The 16,510-nt window shown below is 39.7% G+C and overlaps 1 protein-coding gene across 1 annotated transcript in view; it reads left to right on the forward strand.

The window, feature by feature from the left end:
* Positions 1–15,320: 15,320 nt before the first annotated feature.
* The window catches only part of LOC129773788 (muscle M-line assembly protein unc-89-like), a 194,462-nt gene continuing 193,272 nt past the window's right edge, over positions 15,321–16,510 (forward strand). Inside the window, exons 1-2 of the mRNA XM_055777437.1 lie at positions 15,321–15,330; positions 15,528–15,684. Coding sequence (XP_055633412.1) covers positions 15,321–15,330; positions 15,528–15,684 — 167 coding nt within the window. The remainder of the gene's footprint in view (positions 15,331–15,527; positions 15,685–16,510) is intronic.

The raw sequence follows: 16,510 nt of genomic DNA on the forward strand, positions 1-16,510 counted from the left end.
ATACATGTTTTTAAAATCTGCATTTTTTGGACGATTTCATTTGGAATTGCACTCTTCATAGCAGCAAGGAATCTAAGCAATGGATTAAGGACCAAAAACTTATTTTTTTGGACTGGCGGCTTACTTTCCAGACTTGCATCCTGTTGAAAATCTTAGGGGGGTCCTTGTACGCAGAATCTATACTGAGGGAAAGCGATATACCATGATTGCAGAGCTCAAGGTCGCAATTTCAATATTCCAACACGAATTTCCAGGTTATTAGCCGGAATGGCAAAGTTGCCAATTATGACATGTAAATCAGCCGATCGTTTTGAATTTTTCATTGATAATACTTATGAATTTTGAAATGATCTTATAGAAACTGGACAGCAGAAATTATCACATTTAAGCACAATAAATAAACAAACAACTCTTTTGAGCGAAATTGACGTTAAATATACTTTATTCTAAGCAAGGAAAGTGAAGTGGAAGGTAAAACGTAATGTCAGAATTGCCGTTCGGACGTATCCCGTAAGTTTGAACTTATTTACATAGATGGTATCCAAACAACACTAAACATTGACTACAGTTTCGCCGGCACGGTTGATTGTCGTTATGAACCAGCACAAAAAACAAAGCTGCAAATTATGCGCCAGTGGCGGTACCACGATCACTCCCTGAATCACATTAGCCGAGCCAGCTGGCGGAAGCATATGCATAAAGGTTACTAGGTTACTATTTTCAACGACAACTGTTTATTTATTATACTGCTTCAAATACCTTCGACGAAATCAAATGTAACCATACCAACGTAAGTAATAACATAAACGAATCCAAACTTTTCGTCTTGCCATTCCTCATACGTCTTTTCTAAATAGTGTAAATTACGAGCCACCTGTTAACTCCACCATCTTGATTCTAAGCATTCAACAATGTATGAATGTATCTTGTAGAAATTCTAACTGTTTGTGTTGAAACAAAATAAAATCAGGGTGGTCTTATAGAAGTTGGACAGAGTGTATAATTTATGACAATTTTCAAATTACCATCATGATGTTTTATCAAATCTTTTGATCTCAAAATAGCGTTCATCGTATCATTACTGAGCCAATTTCGAAGCATATTTTTGTTCTGATTATATTCTGAAAAAAAATCGCTCGACAGTTGCCGAGAAGTGAGGCATAGTGAGAGTGTTCCAAAGAAGACAGCGATGCGCGATGCGAGCGAACCGTCAATTTTTTTTAAACATCCAATTTTTATCTAACAGCCTTGCACATGCTCGTTTTCTGAAACTGGGATTAAGAGCTCCCGCATACTGCAGACTTTCTGTCAACCAACAGTTTGGTCGGGTCGGCCTTCTGGTGAAAAAACCGACCCAACTGAATCGACGTAATGTGCACACATGCATACCTCTCCGTACTGATTAAGAAGCCGACCAAACTATCGGCCCAAAAATCAGTCTGCAGTCTGCGGGGGCTCTAATTCTCCACATCTTGTATATTCCATTTGTAGAAACCTTGAAACGCTTCTAACACAACGTTAATTGAAAAAGTTTCTGGGATTTAATATTGTCGCAGCCTTGAGCTATTTCTCATTAGCTCTTTACCGTACAGAATCTGTACCAAAAATAGCGAAAAAATCTGTACCATTCCAGATAAGTCTGTACGTGTGGCAACACTGGTGGTGATGTACATTTTGGAGAGCTGATAACTCGGTGGTTGACAAAATTAGGGAGGAAAAATTACTACCGGAGGCGTGGATGGAATGTATAGTGTATCCAATCTTCAAGAGGGCGATATATTTAATTGCGGCAACTCGAATTCGGCAACCCGGATTCCATGCCGCTGGCTATCCCCTACGCATATAGGTTTGAGATACAGTACTATGCAGGATTTATTGGAGCCCATGCTACCACGGACAAAATGTTCGATTTCGAATCCCTTGGAACCTCGAAGGTGCTGACGACTGTCGTGTTTGTTATTTTGCATCGCTTTGTAAGGTGTGGTAAGAATAGCCGTCATAGACATGAGTGGCACAATCTTCAGGAGGCCCATCCATTTTTTGGCATCGCTTATGATTTGCCATCTTTGCATGATTTGGGATGACGGATTCCTTGTTGTGACGTTAAAAAGAGTGTGTGAGAGCGTAACGTTGTTTCGCCACGTATTTAAACACACATTATCGTACCTCTTAGACAGGCTGACGATACGGTTTCTCTCCAAGCTTCCACCACACACAGTCAATACTCAGCAGAGAAATTGTTAGGCCACGAATTACAAACATGCATTATCGAATCGCATACCCAAGCCGACGAGAAGGTACTTCGTCACGTTCCCGTTCTCTCATGTAGGTGTAAAGCGGCTATACGCGATACGTGGCGGAACGACGGTTGTAATACTACCATTTTCACATTACGGCACCTCTCATACTGAGAATATGGCCCACCTGACGTTTGACACCACCTTCTTTACATTCCAGTATCTCTGAAACGGCGGATATAATCCATGAAGGCAGATCTCAATGCCTCTTGTCCGAACGATATGGCTCATATAAGACTCACCTAACCTCTTCACGCTCCAGTGCCTCTTACATGAAAGGTTCTTTCTCTTCTTCTTCTTCTTCTTCTTCTTCTTCTTCTTCTTCTTCTTCTTCTTAAAAGGCACTAACGTTTCTAGAGGAACTTCGCCGTCTCAATGTAGTATCACTTGCGTCATTTTAATTAGTACTTAGTCGTGATTTCTGTGCCAGATAACACGCCTTGAATGCAATCTGAGTGGTAAGCTCTAGAATACGCGTGACCACAGTGCCTGTAGTGTTGTGACTAAACGAAGGCAATAACAACTCAATTATAGTTTAATTGTACATTTATTGTATAACGGTAATACATGGATGTTTCCTCGTTATGATCTTATACTTGAATGGAAGGAAGAAAGGAAGGTATTGTATTATAGAGACTTTAAACTTTTGCAGTTCATTCGTCTCTAGCCTTGAGAAAGGCCCTTTGAAAACTCTACTCTACTTTACTCCAGCGCTACCACCTCCGCCCTCTTGCCTTGAGAAAGGCACTCGATCCCTCGCCGTCCAGCCCGTCCAGCACGTCCAGCAACGATATTGTCCAGTCGGTGTCCACACAAAGAATAACTGAAAAAAGTCACAGGAGGGTTGTGTGCGAGACATAGTTGACGTAGGATTCCGTTGGGCTATCTGTTGATTTTGGATATATTTGAAGAATTACATTGTTAAACAATTTGATAACGATTTGGTGGCTCTGAAAAGGGCCGTGTTGTTTGGTTGTTGGGTACTGTTTTTGTAATATATCTTCACTTTTCCAATTTTTCTCGCCGTATAAATTTTCCTTGGGTAAAAATGAACACAACAAAACAGACAGCTTAAACCAATCGACCCGTTCTCGAGCGGGAACACACCTTGGTTTTATTTATGAAAATTGAAAAAAATCGTTTCATATATCAAGTCATTTTCAACACAACTGCTACCATATACAATTTCACACTTACACTTGTGCTATATTTTTCACAATACACGATCGGTCATTGATATGATTTTTCACGAAGCAACCAACATTAAAGTTCCAAATTTGAGTTTTATTTGCTAGATTTAATCGTATCACTCACCTTACCTGTAATTCAAAAATGCCCCTTACTTTCATGTATTTGCAATGCCAATTTCCCCCAGGCAGCTTTGTTTTGAAGTCTCTGTTAGGGAATACATTTTGGTAGGAACAAAAGTTCCCCCTACTTTCATGTATTTGCAATATCGATTTCCCACAGACAGCATGGTTTTGATGTCTCTGTTAGGGAACACATTTCGGTGGGAGCTAAAGCTCCCCCTACTTATATGTATTTGCAATGCTAATTTCCCCCAGGCAGCTTGATTTTGATGCCTCTGTTAGGGAACCACCGCATGTGTCGCCAATTTCGACCAATCAGAAGTGGATATCTCCGTTAGGATAGGGGTTGAGATTTTTCAATTGTTTGACAGTTAATTTCATGATATATATTATTTTCTTCAATATAAAAAATTGTTTTGGAGTGCCGAAATGAAATGCAATGAAAGATCATGGATGGATTTGAAATCGATCATGAGAAGTTTAGTAATTACAATATGTTTACTTTTTGGCACTCGGTCACTCAGTATAATCATATTAGGTTAGAGAAAAATAAATCCATTATTTTTGCGTGAACTTTATTTGGGATGTTTCGTATTGTCCGATTTGAGTCAAATATGCACCATTTTGATGTAAAATTTGTTACCATTTTAACCTTTTTGCTACGAGCGTCGTCTATAGACGACATCCGCCCGACGACCTGTGTGTACGGTCTATAGACGACAACCGCGTGATGAGCTGTGTGTACGAGCGTCGTCTTTAGACGACATGAGAGTGATACTGCACATCGATCACACCAGCGCGATGTACTTTTCGGCGCAGTGCTCCGCACAGCGGTAGCACTCCGGCGGAGCACACTACCGTATTGAAAGGGTTAAAGGTAGCTCCATAATGTCTTAGAAAAACTCTGGCAATTGTTTTTCACAATCTTTTCTTGATTCCAATTATCTTATCACTCAGGAAGTTTAGCGACGCAAGAAAAAGTCGGTCGGAGTCATTACAATCGTGTGTGGCCTTGCGTTGTCCTGATGGAACACAACATCTCTTCTGTTGGTCAATTCTGCCCGTTACAGGCCAATCGATAGATTCAAACAGTCCAGTTGTATACAGTAGACATCTCTTCTGTTGGCTCTGAATTTAATGTTTGGCCATACGGAAGCAAATCATAATAAATTATTCCACCAAATATACAGTAGAACCTTCCTAGCTATTAGTCCTGGTTTGGCTACCGTTTGAGTTGCTTCATCATGCTTTGACCACGATCCTTTTGCACACAATATTGTCGTTTGTGACTTCCTCCACTCTAATCCCCAGTCACCTTCCGTAATAATTAAAAACAGTCGATCTTTAGCTTCTGAACGATGCTACGACTAATAACATGTCGGTCAACATCGTTTATTTCTGTGATTTTATTAAACATTTTCGGCGACGGGTCTGCCTGTGTGAAGTGTCTCTTTATTATCATTATTATTATTACAGTTTATTCTGCAACTGTAAAAGGCAATGCCTTTTCAATTGTTACAATGCATTTTACATGGTAGAACTAGTGACACATACCTTAGACATTTTAAAATTTTTCTAATCTAACAAATTTTCAATTTAATTTAACCTGAATGGAATCGACGATTCCATTCCAAAATTGCACGTAACTAACTGTTACAGTATCGGCTCCATAAACAGTACTCACAATTTCAGTGGCCTGGTTCACCTTTATCAACGAAAAACTGTAAAATGATGTTTTTGTTTCCATTGTTAACAACCTGTAACTTACAACAGAATGGAACAAACAAAAAACAGCAAAAGAACTGGTGTGAAACGTCTCCTTGACAACGAGCGAAAATATGAAATTATTTGATCGATACTACACGAGATATCGATCACTACAGTCATCTACCGAGAAAATAATGGATTTCTTTTCCCCCAACATAATATATTCGATCAACTCTTCAATAACTATAAATTGTATGAAAACCATATATATATTGTTTTAAAATATGAGTTACTTTTCCGTGTTTATTGGAGGACAATGTAAAGAATCATCTTATGCGGAGGAATTCAACATTTCATTTGTAATTCCTTCCATATTCTGGTCGCCAGAAAAAACGTGACCTCTCTCTATGGTCGCTATGGTTGTATGCACTGTAAATTAGTTTATTAGATTAGATTATAGGCTGCAAGCCCGTTATCTTTCTTAAAAACTAAACATGGAAAATAAAACTCATCATAAAAACTAAACATGAAAACAGAAATAAAACACATCATCACTTATACATTTAGTTGACCTCTTAAAAATAATCGTAGTCTTCTTCGAATTTCTTCTGTTGTCATATCTATAGAAATCACTTCTTGCAGCATGTTAAACTCACGCATGAATCGAGTTGTAGGTTCGTGTTGGGTGTAATTTCTGGACCTCAGAGGTGGATCAAAAATTCTCCGGCGACGAAGAGAAACGGGGCTGGTGTTAAAATTTATCCGTTCGTAGAGACACGGGCTTCTTATCCGTCCGCTCAATAGTTTACAGAAGAAAGTCATATCTGCGATTCTGTGTCTACTTTTGATAGTATCCATGTCCACTAAACAGCAGAGATCTTCGTATACTGGCAGGTGTTCTCCTCTCCATCCTAAATTCCTCAGCGCAAACTTCAGGAACTTTTTCTGGACATTTTCTAATCTTTGGATATACAGATCGTATTGCGGTCGCCACACTACACTCGCAAAGTCGAGTTTAGACCGTACAAGACTGGTGTAGATCTTCAGAATTACATGCGGGTCAGTGAATTCTTGCCCAAAACGACGAGTGAGAGCAAATAGTTGCAGCGCTTCCTTGACTATTCGTTCTAGGTGGAGGTTAAACGTGAGGGATTGATCCATCGTCACGCCTAAAGGGTGTGTCACATCAAATTGCATCACGGAAAAAACGCTGTAGAAATTCGCCCAGTAGACCGATCCTTTTGAAAATTTTAGATAGTAAAATAAAAACTATTAAACAACTTTTGGCATTTTCTTTTTATTCATACTTCGAGCCCAAGCCCGTATGCTCGCACCTTCCTCTTTACCCCGTCCATAAGGTTCTGTACAACGTCAGGTTGTAGTTTTTGTTGAACAGAAATCCATTTTCTCTTGAAGTCCGCCTCCGATTTGACAACCTTTGGGTTCTTCCGGAGGGCCTGCTTCATAATCGCCCAATATTTCTCTATTGGGCGAAGCTCCGGCGCGTTGGGCGGGTTAATTTCCTTTGGCACGAAGGTGACCCCGTTGGCTTCGTACCACTCCAACACGTCCTTTGAATAGTGGCACGAAGCGAGATCCGGCCTGAAGTTGGTCGGGCCCTCGTGCTGCTTCGATAGTGGTAGTAAGCGCTTCTGTAGGCACTCCTTAAGGTAAACCTGCCCGTTTACCGTGCCGGTCATCACGAAGGGGGCGCTCCGCTTTCCGCAAGAGCAGATCGCTTGCCACACCATGTACTTTTTGGCAAACTTGGATAGTTTCTGCTTGCGAATCTCCTCCGGAACGCTGAATTTGTCCTCTGTGGAGAAGAACAACAGGCCCGGCAGCTGACGAAAGTCCGCTTTGACGTAGGTTTCGTCGTCCATTACCAGGCAATGCGGCTTCGTCAGCATTTCGGTGTACAGCTTCCGGGCTCGCGTCTTCCCCACCATGTTTTGCCTTTCGTCGCGGTTAGGAGCCTTCTGAACCTTGTATGTACGCAGGCCCTCCCGCTGCTTGGTCCGCTGGACGAATGAACTTGACAAATTCAGCTTATTGGCGACATCCCGGACCGAACTTCTCGGATCACGTCTAAACTGCTTAACTACGCGCTTGTGATCTTTTTCACTGACCGAGCATCCATTTTTGCCGTTCTTCACCTTCCGGTCGATGGTTAGGTTCTCGAAGTATCGTTTTAGTACTCTGCTGACCGTGGATTGGATGATTCCCAGCATCTTACCAATGTCCCGATGTGACAACTCCGGATTCTCGAAATGAGTGCGCAGGATTAATTCATGACGCTCTTTTTCGTTCGACGACATTTTTCCAAATTTACGAAAAATTGACAGTGAAGCATGGCCAACGTGATCTATACACTCTTATCTGATTATAAGCGAAAGTTGAAGATATAATTCCTAAAAATTTAATTTCTACAGCGTTTATTCCGTGATGCAATTTGATGTGACACACCCTTTAAGTCTCGGACATACTCTACTCGTTGTAGATCCGTACCTCCTAGCCTATAGTCGAAAGTTATCGGCTGAGCTCTCCTGGTGTAAGTAATAACGGAGCACTTGCTGGGGTTTACACTCAGTCCGTTGCTCTCGACGAATCTCCGAAAATTGACTAAATCTTGCTGAAGAAGATGGCAATCATCGATGTTTTTCACGGGCAGTAAAATCTTCACATCGTCTGCGTATATGAGCCCTTTTGCGTTGGCCAAACATGATGGTAGTTTATTCATGACCATGACAAACAGAATAGGCCCCAAATGACTACCCTGCGGAACACCTGAACTAACACCGAAAGACCTGGATGCGTTGTTGTGCACTTTCACATATTGTGTTCTGCTCTCCAAATACGTCCCAATCCATTCGAACATTTTTCCGTGAATGTCGAAATCAGCCACCGCGTGCATTATGCTGCTTATTCCTACTACATCGAAAGCCTTGCTCATATCTGTGTATATACAGTCCACCTGCACTGAGACCAATCTGAATGCATACTTTTATCAGTTATTGCTGATCAGTCAAAATAAATTTATGCCATAAACCTGGTTAAGAAATTCATGATTGTTTGCTCATTACTTATTCATGATGAACTCATTTTGTGCATAGACGTAGTTTTTCAATGAGTATCCTAAAGAATGTTCAGGAAAAAATTACGAAAATTTCAATTGAACAGGGAACTAATGCAAAAAAGACGGGTGGGTAATGTCGGGGACATAACCGGAGTGACGTAGGACTATACAAAGGGGACAGCTTTTGCTAAATATATATTTTAAATATATTGTTTTATTTTCTTCTGCTACGTGAATACCTACCTATCTACCTGAAAAATGGATTAGTTTACTGTTTACTCTTCATGAACATGTTGGGGGTTCTGAAAAGAACCTTTGGTGTTGTGTTTTTGCGTTTTTTGACGAAGAACTACGTCTTTCATTAAGGGTGCCAAATCAGAAAACAGGTCACGTTTTTATGAAATAAAGTTAACGTTAATAACTATTTTTGCCGCGAACGGATTTTGGCGATTTACATACTAAACGAATCGGAAATTCCGTAAGATTTGTTTAATATGCCATACAATAGAATCCCCTGGTTAGTAAATGGTTAAAATTCATGAAAACTTTAAGTGTTTCTATTTTCCAATACATTTGTTCTGTCCATTTGAGTGCTTTCCCGAACAGAGATATCAATAACGAGCAACTTATCGACGACCAACGGAGGGGAAATCGTAGGATTTAAAGTCTCCGTCAACAAAGGAAAAGAAGAAGAATGAAGGGGAATACTTGCCTAGAGTATAAACAGTGGATCTCGCTGAGGCAAACTTTCATTCGGCATCGGACTGTTGAGTAATCCAGTTCACTTTGCTTTCGCTGCGCTTCGATCGTTTTCGTTTTTGTTCAGTTTCAACCCCAGTGCCGCACTAACTGCTGTCAAAACGTTTTTTTATTCACTCAGTTGCGCACTCAGTGTCGCACTAGTTCGCCCCGAAAGCTGCTAGTTTCGCACTGAGATGCTTCACGGGTTGGCACTCGGGTTCACCAATACAACTATACTGAACTGTCAAGTTCCGAGTATTGTTTTGGAAAATCTAGAAATGAAGACTATGAAAATGGAAAAGCTACTGCTCTTGCTTTTGTATTATTGGAATCGTAATCCAATTCGGATTCTGATTTTGAAGAGTATAGTCGTGTAGACGGCATTAAGCTCCGTGTGCTTTCATTGGGAGGCGAAAATTATTATGGATATTCAGGAGGAATAAACATGCTCTCAAAATCAAAATTATGAATGAAAATTTACATTAACGTATCGAATATTTATTTTATGTGATGAAATAAGAGGGTTTTTTTTTCGATATCGCAGAAACATTGAACGAAAACTGTGTCTAACGATGATTTTATATTATAATAGTAATTATTTGTGGAACAAACAGGAAATGCATCGACAAATGGTTAAGTGAGTGTCAGGACTACATGTGTTAGGTAATCAAACAATATGAAGTAAAAAATGTCATTCAAACTTTTATATTTTTACACTGCACTTGGCCCTTCTTATCTGATAGAGAATAATTTACCTCCCAAGCACTAATATCGCCACCAGACGTCGACACTGTACATTTGTCGTCGCAAATATAAACAAATCAGACTATATAACGCACACCAACAAACCACCGCATTCGTGAAACTGAAAACGTTTTTTATTACAGAGTCAGTGTGGCACTGATTCAGTTTTAAAAACGAATTCGCTATAAGATTGGACCCCACCAGTGGTAATCCAACTTGGAAATCGTCGTTTGATTTTTCTGTTCGTTTTTTCGCGATATTCGTATCGTGTGTTCTTCTTTCCGTGTCATAAATTGGACGCTTCGCGTAGTGTGCGACGAGCAAGAAGAAGAGGAAAGCAGGCTCGAGCCCTGCAAAAAACGAACGCATTGGGGCAATAAAATTTCGAGGTAAGCGTCATCTAATGATGCACGCGGTGTTGGTGCAGTGAAAAGCGCTCGCACTGAACCGAGCCTTCGCAAATATGACACCGCACCGAACAACAGCGAAGTAGGCGATTTCGGCGCGTCGGTCGAAAATGTAAACGCCCAGGCAGCAACCAAAATCAAGCTCCCCCCGCTGGTGGTGAAGGCGGTCGCTCTTGACAAACTCATCAGCGAATTCGCATCGATCGGGGCTCTGGCAACCCTATCCCAACCAATGCAAATTGAGCGTAGGCAGCATAAAACAGGGCTCACGCTCAGGGGGCTCACCTATTGTTTACTGTTTGGAATCATATATGTTAATATTTGATTAAGTTGGATAGTTTCCTTTGGCAAGCGATGTTTGGATACCCATCTGGAAGCTTTCTTGTCGATTTGCAATCAAAATCACTGCTACAGGACCGCGCGGAGCACTTCATTTTTAATTTCAGGTTATGATTTCTATGCTCTTGAGTTTCTATGCTGGCTACAAAAAGGCGGCCATCTTAGCAATCCCTTGGCATCGATGGGTGTTACAGCAGATTACAAGCTGTGTGCAGTCTTCAGAAAACCTACGCTGTGTTGCGCTCGAATTCAATTTTCATCAGCGTGCGCTGAAAACAAACGCACGCTGAAAACAAACTTCATTCTTGGCACGAAGCGCACCGAACTCAAAACAAGTGAGCCCAAAATCAGCACGGTGCAGAATTCACATACTAAATTCCCCCTCATTCTATATCCACACACACACATAAAATTCTAGCGCCCGTTTTGTCTTCGCTTGTTCTAAGCTAACAAACAGCGCACCCTCATACAATCCGCATCAACAGAGAAAGCAACGCAGAAAGACTAGATTCGAGCTCGGTTTAAAATTGGGCATATAAGCCGGTGTATGGATACGGTGCAGTGAGGATGTTCGAACTCAAAAGCGAACCGTGTTGACAACAGAACTTTTGAACTTTGTTTCGGTGTGCGTTGATTCGTCCGGGCGCAGGTGTGCGCATGGAGAGAGAGTTCAACTGGGTGCAAAAAAAGTGTTGCACATCAGAACTGCGTTCAATTCCGAAGACTGGCTGTGTGGCATAATTCAGTCTTTTTCCAAGCAGTTAACATTGTTTATTTTCCGTCTTCATAAGGGCTTCGTTGGTGCCTTTGAGAATGCATCAATGCATTAAACTGACGTTATGGCGAAGCAGACGTTAAGGTTGTGCACCAAAAAATTATTTGGGAATAGCAAGCATCTTGAATGTCTTACTGGAATGTTATAAGTTATTTGGGTTCGCGTGCCAGTCGCAAAACTGCCTTCAACTAGGATTGCATTTGCGCTAATATTGATCATAATGAAGCATTGCTACTATTTTCGAGGTTGTTATTAACAAAAAGAGTTTATTTCTCTTGTTTAGTCATCAAGAAAGTAAATGTTCTGGAATTTTGTATGTGATTAGGTTTTGCTTGCCAGTAGCGAAACTTCCTCCACTAAGGGTGACAGCAGCGCTTCTCTCGAGCATGAGAAAGTAATGCAACTCTTTTCGAGGCCAGTAATATTAACAGAAGCGACATACGATTGTACATGAAATAAATTGCGACATACGATTCTTTTGCGAGGGCAAGAATGAATCATCAATCAATTATCGTCAACTGATTCTACAATGAAAAATCATTTCAGAGATTATTCTACTAAGCAGTTGTTTCTAAAATTTCACAGCATTATAGAATAATATCCGAAGGTATAAGCAAGCGACTTATATGAAATAACAGCGTAGTTCTACGTCAACAATGCGGTCGTATCTTGGACATAACCTCTTATAATTTTTTTTTTTACAAACTTTCTAAATTTTTTCTCGCTGTCTTATAGTTAATTCTTGATTTTTTTTCCGAAGGCTTTGTACTTATTAAATGTTCAACGCCGGGCATCTTTCGGCGTATGCACATATCGTACAATCAAAATGATGGCTGTGATAGGGGATGCATAGGTGGTCATCAGTTCATTCACTATCATATATTTCACTATTGAGCACATTACCGTACCTTAAACTGTTTCCGTGTTTCGGAGACGAATGAATTGTAAGATTTGTAGTTTCCACAAACAAAGTAAATAAAAATGAAAAAGAACTGAGGTTTTGGAGACGAACTCTACGATCTGTCGAGAAATAAACGAGCTATAAGCGTTCTGAAAAACCAACAGTAAATACATGGACGAATGACCTTCGGATTAAAGCCCTTTAAAATAAGAACAGAGCAGCAGGAAATACATAGAGGCGAATGAACTGCAAAGTTCAAAGCCTCTTAAAAACAAAGAAAGAAGAATAAGGAAATACATAGCTCATCATGTTGTTCCTTAGTTATTTTTCTATACAATGCAGATGTAACGTCATTCATTTTTCAACATCAGTTATCAACCAAAGAAAGCAGTTCTTGCTACCGAGAAAATTCGTTAATGCCATCCTGCATACAATGTGTTGTAATTTGAAGCCATTTTTAATTCGGAAACCATGCATGGGTTTGTGAAAACTGAATGATCAATTTAAAAGACCCCAACCAATAAGTTCAAGAACAAGATAAACAAAATAAATCAGTTTATATTATATGTCATATTATGTCTCTTTAGAATGCATTGGTATTGTGAAAAACTTTCAATAACTCTTCTTTGAAAGGTTTAATGGCCCTGAAAAGCGCCGTGTTTTACGGTGGCTGGTTTTGCCACCAAAGCAGTCTGTATAAACAAACTTTTTCCTTCTTCTACCTGCTTCCGTTTTGCGATTGCGTTTGCCACTCGCTGAAACTAGTTGTTGCCACCGAACCGAATGTGCTCTGTTCTGTTCGGTTTTGCGGGTTTTTTTATTGTTGTGAGCAGCTTTGCAAGCCAACTCGAGCACTCCGGCGGCCGAAATTCTATAACCGCTATTAGGTATACTGGTGCTCCGGCACCAATCCGTTGATGCGATGTGATGTGAAACGATGCCACACAACCAAACTGATTTACGGTTTGAAAGAGAATGATATATTTTTCAGCGGATCTGCGCTTTTGTACTCTAGCGGTACACACTCACAGGATAGAGACAAATCAGCAGACTAAGCCAAAGGGGCGAGTCCAACGAGACGAACGAAAGAGCGTTAAAAGGCAGCGATGGCAAAAAAAAGTCACAGGAGGGTTGTGTCCGAGACACGACCACATAGTTGACGTAGGATTCCGTTAGGCTATCTGTTGATTTTGGATATGTTTGAAGAATTACATCGTCCAACTCTTTGATAATGATTTGGTCGCTCTGAAAAGGGCCGTTTTGTTTAGTTGTTGGGTATTGTTTTTTCACTCCACCAGTGTTTACCGAGTGATGATGACAGAAGGATGGTAAACAGTCGTTGGATAGTGCGTATCAGATAAAAGATACCGAAGTGGAACGAGATATGATGAAAATCGCCCTCTGTGATCCTAGACGAGATACCTCCTGTGTTATGTATGGATGAAATAAATAAAAAAAACTCACCAATGTAATATAAGATAATTACCAATACCGAACACAATTATCAATTTTTCTCATTAGTAAAAACATGTTTCTTTAATATAGAGAAAACATATCTGAAATGGAAAAGGTAATTTTCTTTTATAATTTTTTACTTTCTAAGTGTTTATTCACCCAATGCGAATTTCAATTGGACTAACAACAACTAATACTATATGTAGAGTATATGGAAAATCACTTTTTCTAATGTTTCTTCACTTTTCCAATTTTTCTTGCCCTAAAAACTTTTCTTGAGTGAAAATGAACACAACAAAACAGACATCTTAAACCAAACGACCCGTTCTCGAACGCTTGGTATTTATTTATGAAAATTGAAATAAATCGTTTCATATATGAAGTCATTTTTAACACAACTGCTACCATATATAATTTTTCGCTTACACTTGTGCTAAATTTTTCTCAATATACGATCGGTCATTGATATGAAATTTCACGAGGCAACCAACATTCAAGTTCCAAATTCAAATTTAATTTGCTAGAATGAATCGTATCACTCACCTTACTTGCAATATAAAAATGCCTCCGACTTTCATGTATTTGTAATGCCAATTTCCCCCAGGCAGCTCGGTTTTGATGTCTCTGTTAGGGACCCGTCGCATGTTTCGTCAATTTCGACCAATCAGGGTATTTCCGTTAGGATATGGGTTGAGATTTTTGAATTGTTTGATAGTTAGTTTAATGACATATATTATTTTCTTCAATATAAAACATTGTTATGGAGTGCCGAAATCGATTGACGCAAAAATATCATCAATCCATCATGAAATGACTGAGCAATAAGCGTTTGAAATTGGACAATTTTCATGATGTGCTCGATTTTCAATTTTCGATTTGTACCCCAATATGTTCCCGAAAGACGTAATCCTACGTCAAAAATGATACTTGAATGGCTGAAAGTCTTTTTTCACCTATCTTCAATGCTTAGAGATTGGTAGCTTGTCGGTAACAGTGTGGCTAAGCTGCTGGTCATACATGACATACAGTGCCTCTGCTTGATAAATATATACTGGAATTGGTACAAGCAGAGAGACCGCGTGTTAGCGACTCATCATTCAAGCTCAACCATGCGGCACAAAACAGCGTCTGTTCCCAACGTCATTGGCATCGACGTCTACTCGCACAGCTTTTTTGGCACACTATATCCATCTCTGATGGCTCGCTAGATTTGTATGGCTAGCCGGGGTTGCTTTTTCGATCGGATAATTTTCGCTCACCGGAATCGGTACTAGTGCCGATCAAGGACCAAATTCATTTTTTCAATATACAAATCATAATCATTGTTTCTGAATCGCTCAAACCACACATACTTACCGATGAAGCATATCCTTTGTAAGCTTCGACAAACAAAAGATGGAAAAAATGCAAGAAAACTTTCCGCAAATAATGTTTTTTTCCGGTACAAAATTCGACGTTTTCAAAGCGATAAAAATATTTGTTCCTTAAACTGCAATCAAACGACCAGTACTAAGTTCTGAAGCTGAAGTCCACGCCTATCAAATACATGTGTTGCCAACTTCAACATAATGTCAAACAGTATGGCATTCATCATATCATCATATACATCCGTTAAGGAATACTTGTATGCCTATTTCAATTCTCTGTAGATGCTGATTCTGATGTTTTTTAATAGTTAAGTGAATTAGAAAGTTTATTATTTTATGAAAAGTAGTTATTATTTATACAATCTACCAAAAAATGGGCGTAAATTGATAGTGTTTCATTATTTCCAGACTACTACGATATTCGCGTGAATGACCTTGTATTGGAAGTACACGTACGCGGCGTTCCAACACCAACAGTATTATGGGAAAGAGATGGTGCAGAATTTACAAATGGAATGGACAGGGTGATTATTGCACGAGAGAAAGACGGAGTATACAAGTTAAGGTAATATTTTTTACCTTGTTCATATATCAAGTTTCGTGTTCAAAGAAAAATCACAAAGGAAATAAGCGTAACGAAAATAACCACAGAGAAAAAGCATAATGTCACCAAAGCCTACTATAAATATTCTCACGCGGAAAAAAAATCAAGTTTAAAATGACACACGAAAAAAGCGCAATTTTTATTACAAACACATTTTTGTAAAGAAATTAAAGAAATTTGTAATGGATGCGAAGCATTGGAAACTGTCGCGTTATTTGAGTGCGGAAAGTCTTCGAAACAGATATACGAGTTGCTCAAACCGCATTCTATCAACCATTTCATTCGTATTCCGTACACTAAAACGGTTCTAAGAAACAGCTGAGATTGGAGGCGACTCAGAGAGGACATCCTAGATCGGTACGGCTGCACAGTGTCATCCACGCTGTTCGTTAACGTAATCATCGTCGCAAACAACGCTATTCTAGCAGTCGAAATGAACATTTCCAAGCGTAGTATAAGCCGTATTTTGTGTGAACATTTACAGCGTGATTCGAATAGGCGATGTAGTGAGTCATTTATTGACACCCAGAAGGAACTAAAAGTTTGAAACTGTGTAGTTACCTTTCAATCATTTTCCCCAATTATTTTTCTACAGCCCTTAATTACTCTTTAACAAAGTCGTGTAGTTATATTATTACAAAAAAGTCACAGGAGGGTTGTGTGCGAGACACGACCGCATAGTTGACGTAGGATTCCGTTGGGCTATCTGTTGATTTTGGATATATTTGAAGAATTACATTGTTAAACAATTTGATAACGATTTGGTGGCTCTGAAAAGGGCCGTGTT

Source organism: Toxorhynchites rutilus, chromosome 3 (genome assembly GCF_029784135.1).
Source record: "Toxorhynchites rutilus septentrionalis strain SRP chromosome 3, ASM2978413v1, whole genome shotgun sequence".
Classification (NCBI taxonomy): Eukaryota; Metazoa; Arthropoda; class Insecta; order Diptera; family Culicidae; genus Toxorhynchites; species Toxorhynchites rutilus.